The 16,823-nt window shown below is 54.3% G+C and overlaps 1 protein-coding gene across 1 annotated transcript in view; it reads right to left on the bottom strand.

The window, feature by feature from the left end:
- Positions 1–16,823, bottom strand: part of MAST3 (microtubule associated serine/threonine kinase 3) — a 53,573-nt gene that overhangs the window by 19,692 nt on the left and 17,058 nt on the right. The window contains exons 7-19 of the mRNA XM_011925913.1: positions 16,739–16,813; positions 13,398–13,486; positions 13,249–13,321; positions 12,416–12,494; positions 11,783–11,940; positions 11,523–11,598; positions 11,030–11,239; positions 10,812–10,913; positions 10,404–10,536; positions 6,131–6,189; positions 5,639–5,724; positions 3,854–4,062; positions 2,476–2,614 (exon numbers count right to left, since the gene is read on the bottom strand). Of these exons, the coding sequence (XP_011781303.1) occupies positions 2,476–2,614; positions 3,854–4,062; positions 5,639–5,724; positions 6,131–6,189; positions 10,404–10,536; positions 10,812–10,913; positions 11,030–11,239; positions 11,523–11,598; positions 11,783–11,940; positions 12,416–12,494; positions 13,249–13,321; positions 13,398–13,486; positions 16,739–16,813 (1,488 nt within the window). The remainder of the gene's footprint in view (positions 1–2,475; positions 2,615–3,853; positions 4,063–5,638; positions 5,725–6,130; positions 6,190–10,403; positions 10,537–10,811; positions 10,914–11,029; positions 11,240–11,522; positions 11,599–11,782; positions 11,941–12,415; positions 12,495–13,248; positions 13,322–13,397; positions 13,487–16,738; positions 16,814–16,823) is intronic.

The following is a 16,823-nucleotide window of genomic DNA, read 5'->3' as shown; positions in this document are numbered from 1 at the left end:
TTTTTTATTATTTATTTATTATTTATTTATTTATTTATTTTTTTGAGATGGAGTCTCCCTCTGTCGCCCAGGCTGGAGTGCAGTGGCGCGATCTCAGCTCACCGCAACCTCTGTCTCCCGGGTTCAAGCAATTCACCTGCCTCAGCCTCCCGAGTAGCTGGGATTACAGCCATGCACCACCATGCCTGGCTAATTTTGTATTTTTAGTCGAGGCAGGGTTTCTCCATGTCGGTCAGGCTGATTTTGAACTCCTGACCTCAGGTGATCCGCCTGCCTCGGCCTCTCAAAGTGCTGGGATTACAGGCGTGAGCCACTGTGCCTGGCGAGGGAGCTCATTTTTAAAACTCTTGCGCATGTACAGTATACACTGCTATTTAGGTTTTCCTGTGGACTTAAATATATAAATGTTTCACTACATCACAGAGTCTTATTCACCAGCTGTATGAAGTCACATTTCCATGCACCTTCTGGGTGCATCTGCCACTTAAAAATACATTCCAGAGAATTCACTGTGTATAACCATCATTTAATGAACTATGTAGTCAGTACCTCCTGTTTGCCCCAGCTCTGTAAAGAAACAATTCTGGGCCGGGGGTGCTGGCTCACGCCTGTAATCCCAGCACTTTGGAAGGCCAAGGCAGGTGAATTACCTGAGACCAGGAGTTCGAGACCAGCCTGACCAACATGGCAAAACCCCGTCTCTACTAGAAATACAAAATTAGGCCAGGCACGGTGGCTCACGACTGTAATCCCAGCACTTTGGGAGGCCAAGGCTGGCAGATCACAAGGTCAGGAGATCCCGACCATCCTGGCCAACATGGTGAAACCCTGTCGCTACTAAAAATGCAAAAATTAGCTGGGCCTGGTGGCGCATGCCTGTAATCCCAGCTACTTGGAAGGCTGAGGCAGGAGAATCGCTTGAACCAGGGAGTCTGAGGTTGCAGTGAGCCGAGATCGCACCACTGCACTCCAACCTAGTGACAGAGCAAGACTCTGTCTCAAAAAAAAAAAAAAAATTAGTGGGTATGGTAGCACATGCCTATAATCCCAGCTACTCGGGAGGCTGAGGCAGAAATACTGCTTGAACCCGGAAGATGGAGGTTGCGGTGAGCCGAGATTGTGCCAATGTACTCCAGTCTGGGCGACAGAGACTGACCCCATCTCAAAAAATAAAGAAAAAGATAAAGTGTTCTGGGCCAGGTACACAGTCATTGCCTAACAACTGTTCTTCGGCCTATTTTGTACACACCTGGTATCTAACAAGTACCTGCCAACCAAGAAAATGTGATATAGAAACCCAACATTAGTGTCTAAGGAGTTATTCATACTTGAGTTCCTTAGAGCATTGAGCACAGGCCCAGGTATACAGCAGGTGCCAAATACATGTCTGTTTTTGAAGCCACTTGCCAACTGCAAAATGCCCTGAAAACATGCAAGGCGCTGCTTTTTTCAGATGGAGTCTCGCTCTGTCGCCCAAGCTGGGGTGCAGTGGCACAATCTTGGCTCATCGCAACCTCCGCCTCCTGGGTTCAAGCAATTCCCCTGTCTCAGCTTCCCGAGCAGCTGGGACTACAGGTGCGCACTACCATTCCCAGCTAATTTTCGTATTTTTAGTAGAGACAAGGTTTAACTATGTTGGCCAGGCTGGTCTTGAACTCTTGACCTCAGGTGATCGTCCCGCCTCAGCCTCCCAAAGTGCTGGGATTACAGGTATGAGCCGCTAAGCCTGGGCTACATGCCACATAGGTATGTGAGAAACGTCAGTTCTTGCCTCATATCTCGAGGACACTTGATAAATGGTCATTCCTTTTCCCTGTACACAGGAGGCACTCAATAAATGCAGAGGAGAAAATCATACAGGTGTTTCAAAGCAGATGGCCCTGTGTCTCCCACTTGCCCATAGAGGGTCTGCCATGCAGTAGGTGCTTACTACACACTAGAATAAAATAAACATCCTAAGGCTCTCAGTAAACACGTTCTCTTCCTTGCTTTCCTGCACTAATATACAGCAGGTGCTCAAGACATGCATGGTCACTGTCTTTACATCTAAGGTCTTGCAAATGGCATAATTCTGTTCTGTGTATGTAGCTGGTGTCTTATAAGTGCATGTTCTCTCCCCTTGTGCTGCAGCAACTCTGGGTGAGCAGCCCCTTCTCCTATATACAGTGTGTGCATCCTAAGTGCACATCCTCTCCCCTTGATTGGCAGCACCTCCATAAGTGCACCGGCCTTCCCCTGCATACAGCAGACGCCTATTAAGTGTCTGCTCTCCTCTCCTCTGTACACACAAGATGTTCATCATGCGCTCATTCCCTGCCTTCTTGTCAGGAGGTGCCAACAGAGCTCAGGCGGATGGGGCTTCCAAAGGGTCCCCGGATCCACGTCAGAGGCTCCGCCCCCGATCCTCTCTGGCCCCGCCCAGATCCTCTCTGGCCCCGCCCTCCCCGAGGCCCCCCTCATGCTAGCTCAGCTCACTTGTCTGGTTTGAGGTCACGGTGGACGATGCCATAGTTGTGCAGGTACTCGAGCGCCAACACCGTCTCGGCGAAGTACAGGCGGGCCATGTCCACGGGCAGCGGGCCCATGTTCTTCAAGAGCGTGGCGCAGTCGCCGCCTGGGAGAGGGGCGGATGTAGCCATGAGGCCCGGGCCAGCGCCTCGCCGCTCCCCCCACCGCCCCGCCCCGCCCCACCCCCAGATTATGCCCAGTGGCTACGCATCCGCCTCACTTTACCGCCTGCAAAGCGTCCCCAGTTTGTTCTGTCTCAGCGGGGAGGGTCGGGGAAGAGGGAAGGGGCAGACCCTACCTTCATTTATTTTTTATTATTTATTTATTATTTATTTATTTATTTATTTTTTTGAGATGGAGTCTCCCTCTGTCGCCCAGGCTGGAGTGCAGTGGCGCGATCTCGGCTCACCGCAACCTCCATCTCCCGGGTTCAAGCAAGTCTCCTGCCCAGACTCCAGAGTAGCTGGGATTACAGGCGCACACCACCACACCCAGCTAATTTTATATTCTTAGTAAAGACGGGCTCACTATGTTGGCCAGGATGGTCTTGATCTCTCGACCTTGTGATCCACTTGCCTTGGCCTCCCAAAGTGCTGAGATTACAGGCGTGAGCCACCGCGCCCGGCCTATTTTTTAAATTTTTATTTATTTTATTGAGACAGAGTCTCACTCTGTCGCCCAGGCTAGAGTGCAGTGGCACGGTGTCGGCTCACTGCAACCTCCGCCTCCAGAGTTCAAGCGAATCTCCTGCTTCAGCCTCCCGAGTAGCTGGGACTATAGGCGTAAACAGGGGTTTCGCCATGTTGCTCAGGCTGGTCTCGAAGTCCTGACCCCAAGGGATCAGCCCACTTCGGCCTCCCAAAGTGCTGGGACTACAGGTGTGAGCCAGCGTGCCAAGCTGAGACCCTGCCTTCTGATTCTCCCTAGCAGGGCAACAATTACTGCATGGTCTCTTCCCCTGTACACAGCTGGTGTTTCCTAAGCGCAGGTTTGCTCTCTCGCCTGGGAGTACTTTGGTAATAGTGCTTTACCTGCCTGAACCATACATCTCCCTGCCTTCACTTCTGGCCTCCCGGCCTCTGCCCATCAGTTCCCCCAACCTAGGATGGCCACCCTCCTCTTGCCTCCAGGGTCCCATCCTCACACACTCCTGCCTGGGCTCCCCCAGCCCTGAACCCCCATCGCTGGGCTCCCTACCCTAGACTGGGGTTCCTGAGGGTCCCCCAAAGCAGGGTGAGACCTCATGGAGGACAGAACAGACCTCAACTTGGTCTAAAAATTTTCTCCCAGGCATGGAGGGGTGAGCTCCCCATCTCTGGAGGCATGCAAGCCCCAGTGACCGTACCTTCCACGTATTCCATGACCATACACAGGTGGCGCCGGGTCTCAAAGGAGCAGAACATGCTGACCACAAAGGGGTTCTCGGCAAAGGTGAGAATGTCACGTTCCACAAAGACCTGCTGGATCTGGTTACGCAGGATCAAGTTCTGTTTGTTGATCTTCTTGATGGCAAAGCGCTGCCGCGTGTCACGGTGCCGCACCAGGTAGACAGCCCTGGGGACAGGGGGCCAGGCTTGCTGGGACCAGAGATCGAGGCCCCAGCAGGCACTGCAGTTCAGCTTAAGCCCAGATCCCAACCTGCCTGGCCTTTGCCTGTGCTATGCCCTCTGCCTGGGCCACCCTTTCTTCTTACCTGGTCTCCCTCCCAGAGCAGCCACCCTTGGGTTTAAGCTGCCATTGCTGGGGGTCATACAAATGGGCTGCACATGGCCCTTGTATATTGGCCTCTAGGCTGTATGTTTCTTTTATTTTTAGTTTATCTTATTTTACATTTTTAGAGATCGCGCCTCACTCTGTTGCCCAGGCTGGAGTGCAGTCATGAGATCATGGCTCACTATAGTCTTGACCACTTGCCCCGCCCAGGCTCAGAAGATCCTCCCACATCAGAAGCCTGGCTAATGTTTACATGTTTTGTAAAGATGGTATCTCGCTATGTTGCGGAGGCTAGTCTCAAACTCCTGGCCTCAAGTGACCTTCCCACCTCGGCCTCCCAAAGTGCTGGGATTATAGTGTGAGAGCCAGTGCATGTGGCTGCTTGTGTCTTTCTTTCTTTCTCTCTTTGTCTCTCTCTCTCTCTCTTTTTCTCTTTCTTTCTTTTTAGACGGTCTCACTCTGTCACCCAGGCTGGAGTGCAGTGGGGCGATCTCAGCTCACTGCAACCTCTGCCTCCTGGGTTCAGGTGATCCTCCAACTTCAGCCTCCCAAGTAGCTGGAATTACAGGCATGTGCCATTATGCCCAGCTAATTATTTTATTTTTAGTAGAGATGGGGTTTTGCCGTGTTGCCCAGGCTGATCTCAAACTCCTAGCCTCAAGCGATCCTCCTACCTCGGCCTCCCAAAGTGCCTCCGCACCCAGTCCAGCTCTTTTAAAAGCCTGCTAGCACCAAGCTCAAATTTTTATACATCCATTTGTTTTACACATAGCCCAAGTAAGCAAAATTTTAGCCACTGAGAGCCTATTTGCTTTGCAGACTCATGAAACTGCACCCACTATCTCTGAGTCATGGATAAGATGAACTTTGTGGATTTCAAGACCCTAAGCTGCTACCACCCTGCAGGACTCTGACCCAGAGATTCAGTGCCTGTGTTGTTGAACAACACCACTTAGACACGTAAGCCCTCTCGCTGATTCCCCTCTCCCCGGGGAGTTGCCTTGCCGGCCTCTCCCTCTCGATGGTGACTCCTGGAACCTCAGCCTCCAAAGGGCTTATGCTGTGCGGATCTTCCCTTGTATGCAAGCCTGCCATTCAAAGCAGCACCTAAATAAAACCCACTGCGTGCTACTCCCACTGGGTGGGCATCTATTTCCTTGATCAGCCCCCAAGCTCCTAGAACGCCCTACACCTGGGGCAGGTAAAGGCCTGGCTCGTGGACAGAGCACACGTGAGGCCGTAACCTCACTATGGCGTGTCTCCACTTCCCCCTCCAGGCCTCAGGTGCCCTCTCTGCCAATTCAGGGGTGAATGTGTGAGCCCTGCTAGGGTGGAAGGGGGACGCAGGAGCTGCCTGGGCCTCAACCATCCCCTCAGGCATCTGTGAAATGGGTCTATGCAGGACTCAGGGACTCACCCATAGGCTCCGTTACTAATGAGTTTGATGGTCTCGAAGTCACTTTCGCATGGCTTCCTCCGTGACTGGCCGACCAGGGCGCGGCTCTGGGGGACAGGAAGGGCTCAGGGTCCCGTCCCACTGCAGAGCTGGCCAGGCTTCTCCCGCCCCCAATCCCAAACCACTGGTCCTGGTGCCCAATGCTGCCTCCTCCCCTGTCCAAACTTCTCCAACTCAGCTTCTAACTTTCTGTACTTTTTTGCTCACAGCTGTGCCCTCCTCCTGGAAAACTCTTATACATCCTGCAAAACTCACCTTTCCGGTGCCCCTCCAGCACTGCCCCCACCCAACTTCCAAGGCGTGGCAGTCCCACATGCTGTCACCTTGCCTCCAAAGTCACCGATGCTAATTAAGCTACATGCAAGACCTTGGCAAACCCTGCCCTTTTTGCGGGTGCCTGGTCCACTCTGGAAAGAACAAGATGGGCGGGGGCCGGGAGTCTCTGCTACTCACCTCTGGGGACTCAGGTGCTGGGGGCTGTTCTTCTTCAAGGTGACTCAGTGGCACCATCTCTGCAAGATAAGAGAGGAGCCTCAGCTGGAGACTCCCCGCCTCACCCTGCATCACCCAGCAATTTCCTGAGGCCTCTAGTTTTCTCACCCCAGGCTGGGGATGCAGTGCCTCCTCTTACCAGCTCCCATGACACTGTCATGAAGCCACACCGGGGAGGCTGGATGAAGCAATGACTGAGGAACCTTCTAGAAGGGCCAGTGGGCTGCCCTGGCTCTGAAGTGCTCAGTTATGATCAAACTCAGGCTCTGAGCCTTGAGCCTGTGAACACGGAATGTGACGCACGCCCCCTGGGTGTCAGCTCCTAATATCTTCCTCAGCTTAGGATGCAGCCCAGGTGGAGGGTCCAATAAGTTCTTGCCCCAGGCCTTGGCAGAGGGGCAGCCCCTAGCGAATGCCTGGCAAACATGGTCCAGTCACAGACCACATGTGATCTGGCCTTAGGTACACCTGGGTTTGATTCCCTGCTCAGCCTTATCTGCCTGGAGCCTCAGTTTCCCCAGTTTTATTTTTTATTAGTATGATTATTTAATTTAATTTATTTATTTATTAGAGATGGAGTCTCGCTCTGTCACCCAGGCTGGAGTGCAGTGGTGTGATCTCGGCTCACTGCAACCTCCGCCTCTTGGGTTCAAGTGATTCTCCTGTCTCAGCCTCCCAAGTTGCTGGGATTACAGGTGTGTGCCACCACGCCCAGCTAATTTTATATTTTTATTTTTATTTTTTTGAGACAAAGTCTCGCCCTCTCACCCAGGCTGGAATGCAATGTCACGATTTCGGCTCACTGCAACCTCTGCCTCCAGGGTTCAAATGATTCTCCTGCCTCAGCCTCCCCAGTAGCTGAGATTACAGGCGCACGCCACCACACCTGGCTAATTTTTGTATCTTTAGTAGAGACGGGGTTTCTCCATGTTGGTCAGACTGGTCTTGAACTCGTAACCTCAGGTGATCCGCCCACCTCAGCCTCCCAAAGTGCTGGGATTACAGGTATGAGCCACTGTGCCCAGCCTAATTTTTGTATTTTTAGTAGAGACAGGGTTTTATCATGTTGGCCAGGTTCGTCTCAAACTCCTGACCTCAGGTGATCCACCCGCCTGGGCCTCCCAAAGTGCTAGGATTACAGGCATGAGTTACCGCACCCGGCCAAGTATGATTATTTCAGAGACAGGCTTTGCTCTGTCACCCAGGCAGGAGTGCAGTAGTGCCATCACAGCTCACTGCAGCCTCAGCCTCCTAAACTCAAGCGATCCTCTCACCTCAGCCTCTCAAGTAGGTGGGACTACAGGCATTCACCACTACACCTGGCTAATTTTTTAAAATACTTTTTGTAGAGTTGGGGTCTTGCTATGTTGCCCAGGCTGGAGTGCAGTGGTGCGATCATAGCTCACTGCAGCCTCAAATCCCTGGACTCAAGCAATCTTCCCACTTCAGCCCCACAAGTAGCTAGAACTACAGACATGTGCCATCACACCTGGCTAATTGTTTTGTTTTTTTAATAGAGACAGAGTCTCACTATGTTGCCCAAGCTGGTCTCAAACTCCTGGCTTCGAGTGATCTTCCTGCCTTGGCCTCCCAAAGTGCTGGGATTACAAGTGTGAGCTACCATGCCTGGCTTCCCCAGCTTTAAATGGGGACAGTGGCAGCTCAGTCCCACTCCAGGTATGGTCCAATCTCAGGGTCTTTGCCTGTGCTGTTACCCTTGCCTGTTTCATTCTTTCCCTTGGATCTGCAACCTGGTCACCTCCTGCCCTCCAGGCCTCAGTGTGAACACTAGCCTCCTCCCAGAGCCTCCCCTGGCTACTGCTGGACCGGGCTAGGTCCAAGTTCAATGCTACAGCTTTCGCTTCCTCTTATCCTGGCTATTTGTGGAAATGTTGTTTTGTTTTGTTTCTCTTTTTGAGACAGGGTCTGGCTTTGTCACCCAGACTGGAGGACAGTGGTGTGATCATAGCTCACTGCAGTCGCAACCTGCCAAGCTCAAGCGATCGTCCCACCTTAGCCTCCTGAGTAGCTGGGACTACAGGCACGCACTACTACACCCAGCTACATCTTTTTTTTTTTTTGAAATGTAGGCTCACTCTGTCACCCAGGCTGGAGTGTAGTGGTGTGATGTCGGCTCACTGCAACCTCTGCCTCCTGAATTCAAGCGATTCTCTTGCCTCAGCCTCCCAAGTAGCTGGGATTTACAGGCGCCTGCCACCACACCCGGCTAATATTTGTTTTTAGTAGAGATGGAGCTTCCCCATGTTGGCCAGGCTAGTCTTGAACTCCTGAGCTCAAGTAATCCGCCCACTTCAGTCTCATGAAGTGCTGGGATTATGGGATTACAGGCAGGCGTGAGCCACTGCACCTGGCTGGCTGTGGGAGTTTTTTTTTTTTTTTTTTTTTTTGAGACAGAGTCCTGCCCTGTCGCCCAGGCTGGAATGCAGTGATGTGATCTCGGCTCACTGCAATCTCCACCTCCAGGGTTCAAATGTTTCTCCTACCTCAGCCTCCCCAGTAGCTGGGATTACAGGCACACACCACCACACCTGGCTAATTTTTATATCTTTAGTAGAGACAGGGTTTCACCATGTTGTCCAGGCTGGTCTTGAACTCCTGACCTTGTGATCCAGCCACCTTGGCCTCCCAAAAGTGCTAGGATTACAGGCATGAGCCACTGCGCCCGGCCAGCTGTGGGAGTTTTTGACCGTCGTCTTCTATTTTTTTTTTTTTTTTTCGAGATGGAGTCTCACTCTGTCGCCCAGGCTGGAGTGCAGTAGCACGATCTCGGCTCACTGCAAGCTCCGCCTCCCGGGTTCATGCCATTCTCCTGCCTCAGCCTCCCGAGTAGCTGGGACTACAGGCGCCCGCCACCACGCCCGGCTAATTTTTTGTATTTTTAGTAGAGATGGGGTTTCACCGTGTTAGCCAGGATGGTCTCGATCTCCTGACCTTGTGATCCGCCCACCTTGGCCTCCCAAAGTGCTGGGATTACAGGCGTGAGCCACCGCTCTTGGCCTAATTTTTTGTATTTTTAGTAGAGATGGGGTTTCACCGTGTTAGCCAGGATGGTCTCGATCTCCTGACCTTGTGATCCGCCCACCTTGGCCTCCCAAAGTGCTGGGATTACAGGTGTGAGCCACTGCGCCCAGCCCCAACTGTCTTCTTCTTACCTACGGGTTGTCCTGTTTGACTCCAAGTCCACTTTCTGGGCCATAGTAAAGGCCACAGAAATTAGTAAAGCCATTTGTGAATTTGCAGGACAAAGGGAAGGCCACTGCTAACACTGGTTCCCAGGCTTCCCGGACATCTTAATGTGGCATTTGAGGACACTGAGGCCCCTGGGCTCCAAAAGATCAGTGGGTCTCAGCAATTGCCACAGGTGACCAAAGAGCAAGGTCACAGAGAGACAAAGAACAGTGTGGTGGTTCTGGAATCGGATGGGCCTGGGTTTCTCCCCACCTCTAAGAGTCCTGGGGAACTTCCCCTCCCATGTTTCTGTCAGCCAGTTGTCACTTTAAATTGCCAAGCTCTTAACTGTCATCCTGGCTTCATCTGCCCTTTTTTTTTCTGAGACAGGTCTCACTCTGTCGCCCAGGTTGGAGTGCAGTGGTGTGATCTCAGCTCACTGCAACCTCCATCTCCTAAGTTCAAGCAATTCTTTTTTTTATTTTTTTATTTTTTTTGAGACGGAGTCTCGCTCTGTCGCCTGGGCTGGAGTGCAGTGGCCGGATCTCAGCTCACTGCAAGCTCCGCCTTCCGGGTTTACACTATTCTCCTGCCTCAGCCTCCCGAGTAGCTGGGACTACAGGCGCCCGCCACCTCGCCTGGCTAGTTTTTTTTTTTTTTTGTATTTTTTAGTAGAGACGGGGTTTCACCGTGTTAGCCAGGATGGTCTCGATCTCCTGACCTCGTGATCCGCCCGTCTCGGCCTCCCAAAGTGCTGGGATTACAGACTTGAGCCACCGCGCCCAGCCTAAGTTCAAGCAATTCTTGTGCCTCAGCCTCCCGAGTAGCTGGGATTACAGGCACACGCCACCACACTTAGCTAATTTTTGTATTTTTAGTAGAGAGGGGGTTTCACCATGTTGACCAGGCTGGTCTCGAACTCCTGGCCTCAAGTGATCTGCCTGCCTTAGCCTCCCAAAGTGCTGGTATTAAAGGTGTGAGCCACTGTGCCTGGCCTCCATCCAGCCTTTCCCAGCCTTGGTTTCCTCTTCCCATCCCGGCTTACCCTCCAGGGGGTCCTTGGCCAGGCCCAGCTGCCCAATGATGTACTGTGGAAGATCAGTCTTAATGCCTTGGCCCTCCCGCGCATGGCCCTCAGCCGCCTCCAGCAGGTGGTAAAACTCCTCAGGGTCAAACTCCTAGGGGCATAGGAGGGCTGGTCACCCAGGGCTTGGTTCCTCCTGCAGGCCTCTGCACATGCTGTTCCCTCTGCCTGGAGCACCCTTCCCAGCTCGCCCCCTGGGTCTCCGCTCCCGATCCCTCCTCAGGGAAGCCCATGCTAGCCCGGCAGCACCCTGCGTTCTTCTCAAAGCCCTACACGATGGCAACTGTCACTCGTATCTCGGCAGGACTGTCGTGGTCCCAATCTCAGTTCTGCCCGGATCCCAAGTTGGCTGTACAAAAATAAACTTACCAGACACTCCAGCAGCCGAGCTGGCCGTGAGATGATGATTAGCAGTTTCCGGACAAGCTGGACAATGAAGCTGACCTCCTCACTGTCCGAGCGCTCATGGGCCTGGGGGAGGTGGGTCGTGGCATCACCCAGAGGTCCTCAGCACCATCTGGCCTGGGGACCCCCTTTGCTCCACGTCCCACTGCATGTAAAACCTCAACATGCAAAAAACCACGCACATCCTGCAGAAGCCGCTCCAGCTTCTCCTGCATCTCTAGGAAGTAGCGGGAGGTGACGAGGTTCTCGCCAGACTTGGCCAGGCAGTCTCGGGCCAGCTCGACGATCTGGTGGTGGATGAAGCCCAAGACGCCATCAGCCAGCGCCAGCCGGGCGCCAGGCGCGTAGGCCGTCAGGAACTCCTGCAGACGGCCCTCCATCTGTGCTGTGGCCTGGGTGGGGTGAGACAGGGCGACCTGGTCAAGGGTGGGGCTGGAGTGACACGCACAGAAGGGGGCAGGAGAGGCATGGTTGGGGAGAGAGGAGATGGGGCGATGGGGGTGATGGGGTGGGAGGGCTAGGGCAGGAGGAACAACATATTTCAATGGAAGGGGAGGGAAAGACAGAAATGAACAGACTGGCAAGGCAGACACAGCCAGGAAGACAGAGTTCCATGGAGGGACAGCAATGTGGAGAGAAGCGCAGGGGCTGGTCCAGCCGCCAGGTGCTGCCCACCTTGGGGAACCTCTCCCGGTACACATGGTTCATCATGACAATCTCATTGTCGAAGGTCCCCGTTGCGCGGCCCGGGCTGAAAGGAAGACAGCTGGCTTGTGATATGGGACCTCAGACCAAGCCCAGGGGAGGATGTCGGGGCTCTGAGCCAGGGTTGAGGGACAAGAATCAGAGGCTAGGGTGGAGGAGGAGCCACAACTCAGGCCTCCACACCAGCCCAGGGAGGAGCCGCGGGGCTAGGGCCAGAGGTCGAGGCCCACCTGAGACTGCGAGAGCGGGGGCGGAGGCGGGGTGACCGGCCGCCTTCCTCATCAAGCACATTCTCTGAGCTGCGGAAGTGCTTGGACAGGAAGTGCAGCTCGTCCGGCGTCGGCTGGAAGGGAAGCTGGTGGAGACGTTCCCGGGAGGATGAGCTTGACTGGTAGAGAGTGGTGGGGATTAGAGTCATGAGTTCACCGTCAGTGGTGTGGCCAGGACCCCAGCACCACCCCTCAAGGGCCAGGCTGTCTGCTGGTCATCAGATGGCCATCAGATGGTAACATTCTTTCTCCTGTCTAGCTCCTATGCATCCCTCAAAACCCTAGCTCTGATGCCCTCTCCTCCAGGAAGTCCTCCCCATCTGTACCCCTGGGCAGCCCCAAGTCCCCCTCTGGCCAGGCCCTAACCCCATAGGCTGGGGATATCTGTATCTCCCTGACTGGGGGCTATTTTGGGGCTAAGGCTGGGTCTTCTGAGGGGACCCTGCATTATCCAGAATAGGGCGTGCATGGAGGAAGTAGCTAGTATGTTTGCTGACCGCACAACTACCTAACACCTTGAAAAAAACACACAAAGATGTGTCCCCCCCAACCCGGCATCTGCCTGTCCATCTGCCAAGGTGGGGCTATGGGTACCGAGAGGGTGGAGCTGGGTGTGTTGGTTCCATAGCCGGAAGATGGGAGAGACGCAAGGGACCATCTTCTGCCGTCTGCCCTGGAGAGAGGAACAAGAACAGATGGAAGGAAGGCCTGGCCCCTGTGGTTTGTGGGGACTAAGAGCAGACACTGTGGCCAGCATATTCTGGCCCCGTCGTAGGAAGGATCTCCTGAAAATAACCAAGAACAGAGACACAGGCTGACCAAGTCCACCGCATGCTCTCTCTCTCTTCAGGTACCTACCTCTTCCAGGAAGCCCCCCGTGACTCCAACTGCCACTGTATCCCCTGTCAAAGCTTCAACCTCTGAGCTGTAGCTTCTGGGGCACACATTGGCCACCCCCTACCAAACGGAGGACTCCCCAGGGGCTCAGGGCCAGTCGCCCATTTGCAACCATGCCCTCAGCCTGCAGCGCAGAACATACACACAGCAGGTGCTTAATGAATGTTGTTGTATGAATAAATAAATTAAATGCAAGCGTCTGGCACATGACAGGCACTCAATCAGCTCTTGTTAAGTGAATGAATGAATGATTTCTTTAGTGAGTTAGTGATTCTTGGGCTATATCCCCCCATGAGCACCCACCCCCTGGGCTGGTTGAAATTACCTGTCCGTGCGTGGGATGTGGCTGCAAGATGGCATGCATTTGTCAGGGATGGGAGCCAGAGGGGGAGACCACCACCAGATGGGCCAGGGGAAGGGAAAAGGTGAACGAAATGAATGAGGGGCCAGGTCTAGCCCCCGAGCACGTGCCCCTGCCCAACCCCTGCCCGTGGTGCCCGCACCATCTCCCAAAGCCGGCAATCACTCACCTCCGGGCAAAGGGGAAATTAAGGGCAGAGACAGCCGAGAAATTCCGAGGACTATCCAAGGGGCTGCTGCCTGCTGAGGAGGAGGCGGGGAAACTGAGTCAGCGGGGCAGAGGCAGAACACAGCACCCGCTGGTTGCTCCCACACTCACCCGTTGGGACTGACAGTGGCGACAGGGGGCGGGAGAGGGTCGGGGAGGGCGTTCCTACCACCAAGCTCTTGCGGTTCCCGCTGCGGCAGCTGTGGGGGGAAAAGGGGACAGGGTAGGTGGCTGCCCAGGGCCCTGCACTAAGCCACCTGCCCAGCCTAAATCACACAGGCAGCCTGTTCTGGAGGATGGGATGTTGGACATGGCCACTCCCACTCTGCCCCCAGGTGGGTTCCCCCATGGCTCTTAGCCAGGTCTTCAAGGCCCAGGAGGGAGTCACCCCTTGATTAACATTCCTTATTATTGAAACTACTGCTGGCCAGGCATGGTGGCTCATGCCTGTAACCCCAGTGCTTTGGGAGGCCAAGGTGGGAGGATCCTCTGAAGCTAGGAGTTCAAGACCAGCCTGGGCAATATAGTGAGACCCCCGTCTCTATACAAAATTTAAAAATTAGCTGGCTGTGGTGGTGCACGCCTGTAGTCCCAGCTACTCAGGAGGCTGAGGCAAGAGGATCGCTTGAGCCTCAGGAGGTCAAGGCTGCAGTAAGCCATGATCGTGCCATGGCACTCCAGCCTAGGTGACAGAACAAGGCCCTCTCTCTTAAAAAAACAAAAACAAGGCTGGGCACAGTGGCTCATCCCTGTAATCTCAGCACTTTGGGAGGCCAAGGTGGGTGGATCTCCTGAGATCAGGAGTTCAAGACTGGCCTGACCAACACAGAGGAACCCTGTCTCTACTAAAAACACAAAATTAGCTGGGCATGGTGATGCATGCCTGTAATCCCAGCTACTTGGGAGGCTGAGGCAGGAGACTCGCTTGAACCCGAGAGGTGGAGGTTGTGGTGAGCCAAGATCGCGCCATTGCACTATAGCCTGGGCAACAAGAGTGAAACTTCGTCTCAAAAAAACAAAACAAAACAAAACAAAAAACACCCAAAAATTAGACAGGCGTGGTAGTGCACACTTGTAATCCCAGCTACTCAGGAGGTTGGGGCAGAGAATCGCTTGAACCCAGGAGGCGGAGGTTGCGGTGAGTTGAGATAGCGCCATTGCACTCCAGCCTGGGCGACACGAGTGAAACTTCGTCTCAAAAACAGTAACAAAAACAAACACAAACTACTGGCAGTGTTGTTATTAACAGCAATGGCATGAAGTGCTTCTAGCCTGATGGTGGACACTACATATGGCCAGGAGCCTCCAGTCCAGCTTTTCAGGGTTCTTACAGTCCCACCCCCACACCTTTCCCTGTACCATGGCTACTGCCAGCAGCACCAGCAAATCACGTGGACCAACCACACCCTGGAGCCCAGATACAGGCTGAGACACCCCATCCTATACACCCCTCCTGAAGCCCCGCTCCCATCTCTTGACAACCCTCCTTCTTCCCAAGATGCCCCTAAAATGCCAATGCGACCAACTAGAAACCCTAAATGCAATCTCTTTCACAGTCCTGCCTGTTCTGCTGAACTTCTGCCCACATGTTTTCCTCTTTCCATCCCAGTTCCCTGATGGCCACCAGATCCCCGGCCCAGGTCTCTCACACCCTGCCTGGCCTCTTCTCCCACCTGAGCCCTGGCCTCAGCCCACACCTTGACAGCAGCAAGTTGGGAGTGACACCATCTCCCGCCCCACCAGAGCAGTCGCCCGGCAACAGCTCTGCTCCACGAGAGCATCAGCCCACACACCCCAAGCCGCCAACACAGCTCAGCGGTGGGAGAACCTCGCGGGGAGGGAGAGATGAAGTCTCGGGGCCTCTGAGGTGCATGGGAGAACAAGCATACGATCATCAAAGGACACAGGTGACAAGGTGGACAGGGAGAAGAGGCCCAGCCTGTCTACGTCTCCACGTATGGCTGCCCCTTGAGCCTCAGTTTCCCCATCTCTACCTTGAAGGATGAAACCTACTACATCCAGTGCTCAGCTCTGGGCCGGACTCGGGTACATACGCTGTTGTCTTTGCCTAGACAAGGCTCACAGGGCCTGGCTCACGCTGGGAGGGCAGGCAATGCTTCCTGAGTGAATTACATCCCCAACATGTGCCAGTTCCAACAAGCCCCAGAGTTGGGAGCGACCAGCTGAGTCCCTTTCCCAGACTGGGAAACTGAAGCCACAGATATCAATAGTCACAGTGATGGTCTCCCAGCCTGAGCTGCAGAAGCAAAAGTGAAACCTGCAGGTTTCTGCAAAACTTCCTGCCAACCCCTCAATGCATGCTCACCTGGCTGTCTCCACATCCTCTCCCAGCCCCTTACCTGGTTCCTCGCCCCCACACTGCACCACCAGCACCCTCCCTCCCCGATCCTGCTGTATCACTTGCTGCTTCCAAAAGCATTTGGGAAAAACACTGAGTTGCCCTCCCTCCTGTTCTTGGGCGAGGTCTTCTTAAAAACACGGCCAAGTGTGAGGCCTCAAAGGAGAACCAAGCATCATCTGTTCACTTCCCAAGCATCTATGCAGGACTGACTCTTTGTTCAACTCTTCCTGGAGGAGATCCAGGACCTCAAGAAGTTGCCATTTGGGAACCATCCTCTCTTGGTACCCAGGACACAACAGAGAGAATGTGGCAGAAAGCAGGGGCCTGAAGCCAGCCTCCTGCACCTCATCCCTCTGGTACCCATATCCCCCCTCCAATGCTCCCCACGATCTTGGAGGGAAGTTTATGCCCTGGACTCAGCATTCAAGGTCTTTTGGTAGCTGGTCCCACGACCCAGACTTTGCCCCAGTCCGGCACCAATGAAAAACCCAAGCACAGAGAGGTTAAGGAGCTACTTGAGGTCACACAGCCTGGTACTGGCTGAGTCAAAATTTGAACCCAGGTCCGGTAGAATCCACAGCCCTCATTTATCCTCTCTGCTTCTCAAAAGGGGAAACGGAGACTCCAAGAAAGATGAGGCTTTGGAGGGGGTTAACCTCAATTATCTGGACTCCTGACACCCCACCCAAATGCCAGCCTCGTGCAGTAAATATTTGCTTCTGAGCCAACATTTCTGCTGAATGGGCCCCCAGGGACAGATCAGCCTCAGTTTTTCCAAGAAGTTCCTCCCTGGTTCTGCAGAGCCCTGGACACCCGGGTTCAAATCCTAGCTCAGTCTCAACTCACTCCTGTCTGTCACCACCCCAGCTGCGACGCTGGCGGACAGACACCCGAGTACAGGGAACGAGGGGCGAATGGAGGGTGCCAGGGACCCCAGGGGACACCTCGATCCACAGGCGTCCTCCCCCCTTCCCACTGCTGCCACAGACAGACACTCGCCGTGGTCCCCGCCACGCGGCCAGGACACACTTCTGGCAACTCCTGTTTGCTCGGCCGGCCGCCGAGCCTTCGCCGGCGCCGTGCCCCCTACCTCTTGGAGCGCTGCAGCAGCGCGCCTTTGGCCAGGCGGCTGCGATGGCCGGGAGCCGCCACCGCCGTCCAGTAGCTGGGGTCGG

The sequence above is a fragment of the Colobus angolensis genome, unplaced genomic scaffold, assembly GCF_000951035.1.
Source record: "Colobus angolensis palliatus isolate OR3802 unplaced genomic scaffold, Cang.pa_1.0 Scaffold66, whole genome shotgun sequence".
NCBI lineage: Eukaryota > Metazoa > Chordata > Mammalia > Primates > Cercopithecidae > Colobus > Colobus angolensis.
Note: the sequence above shows the minus strand (reverse complement) of the source record. Positions and strands in the feature narration are given on the sequence as shown.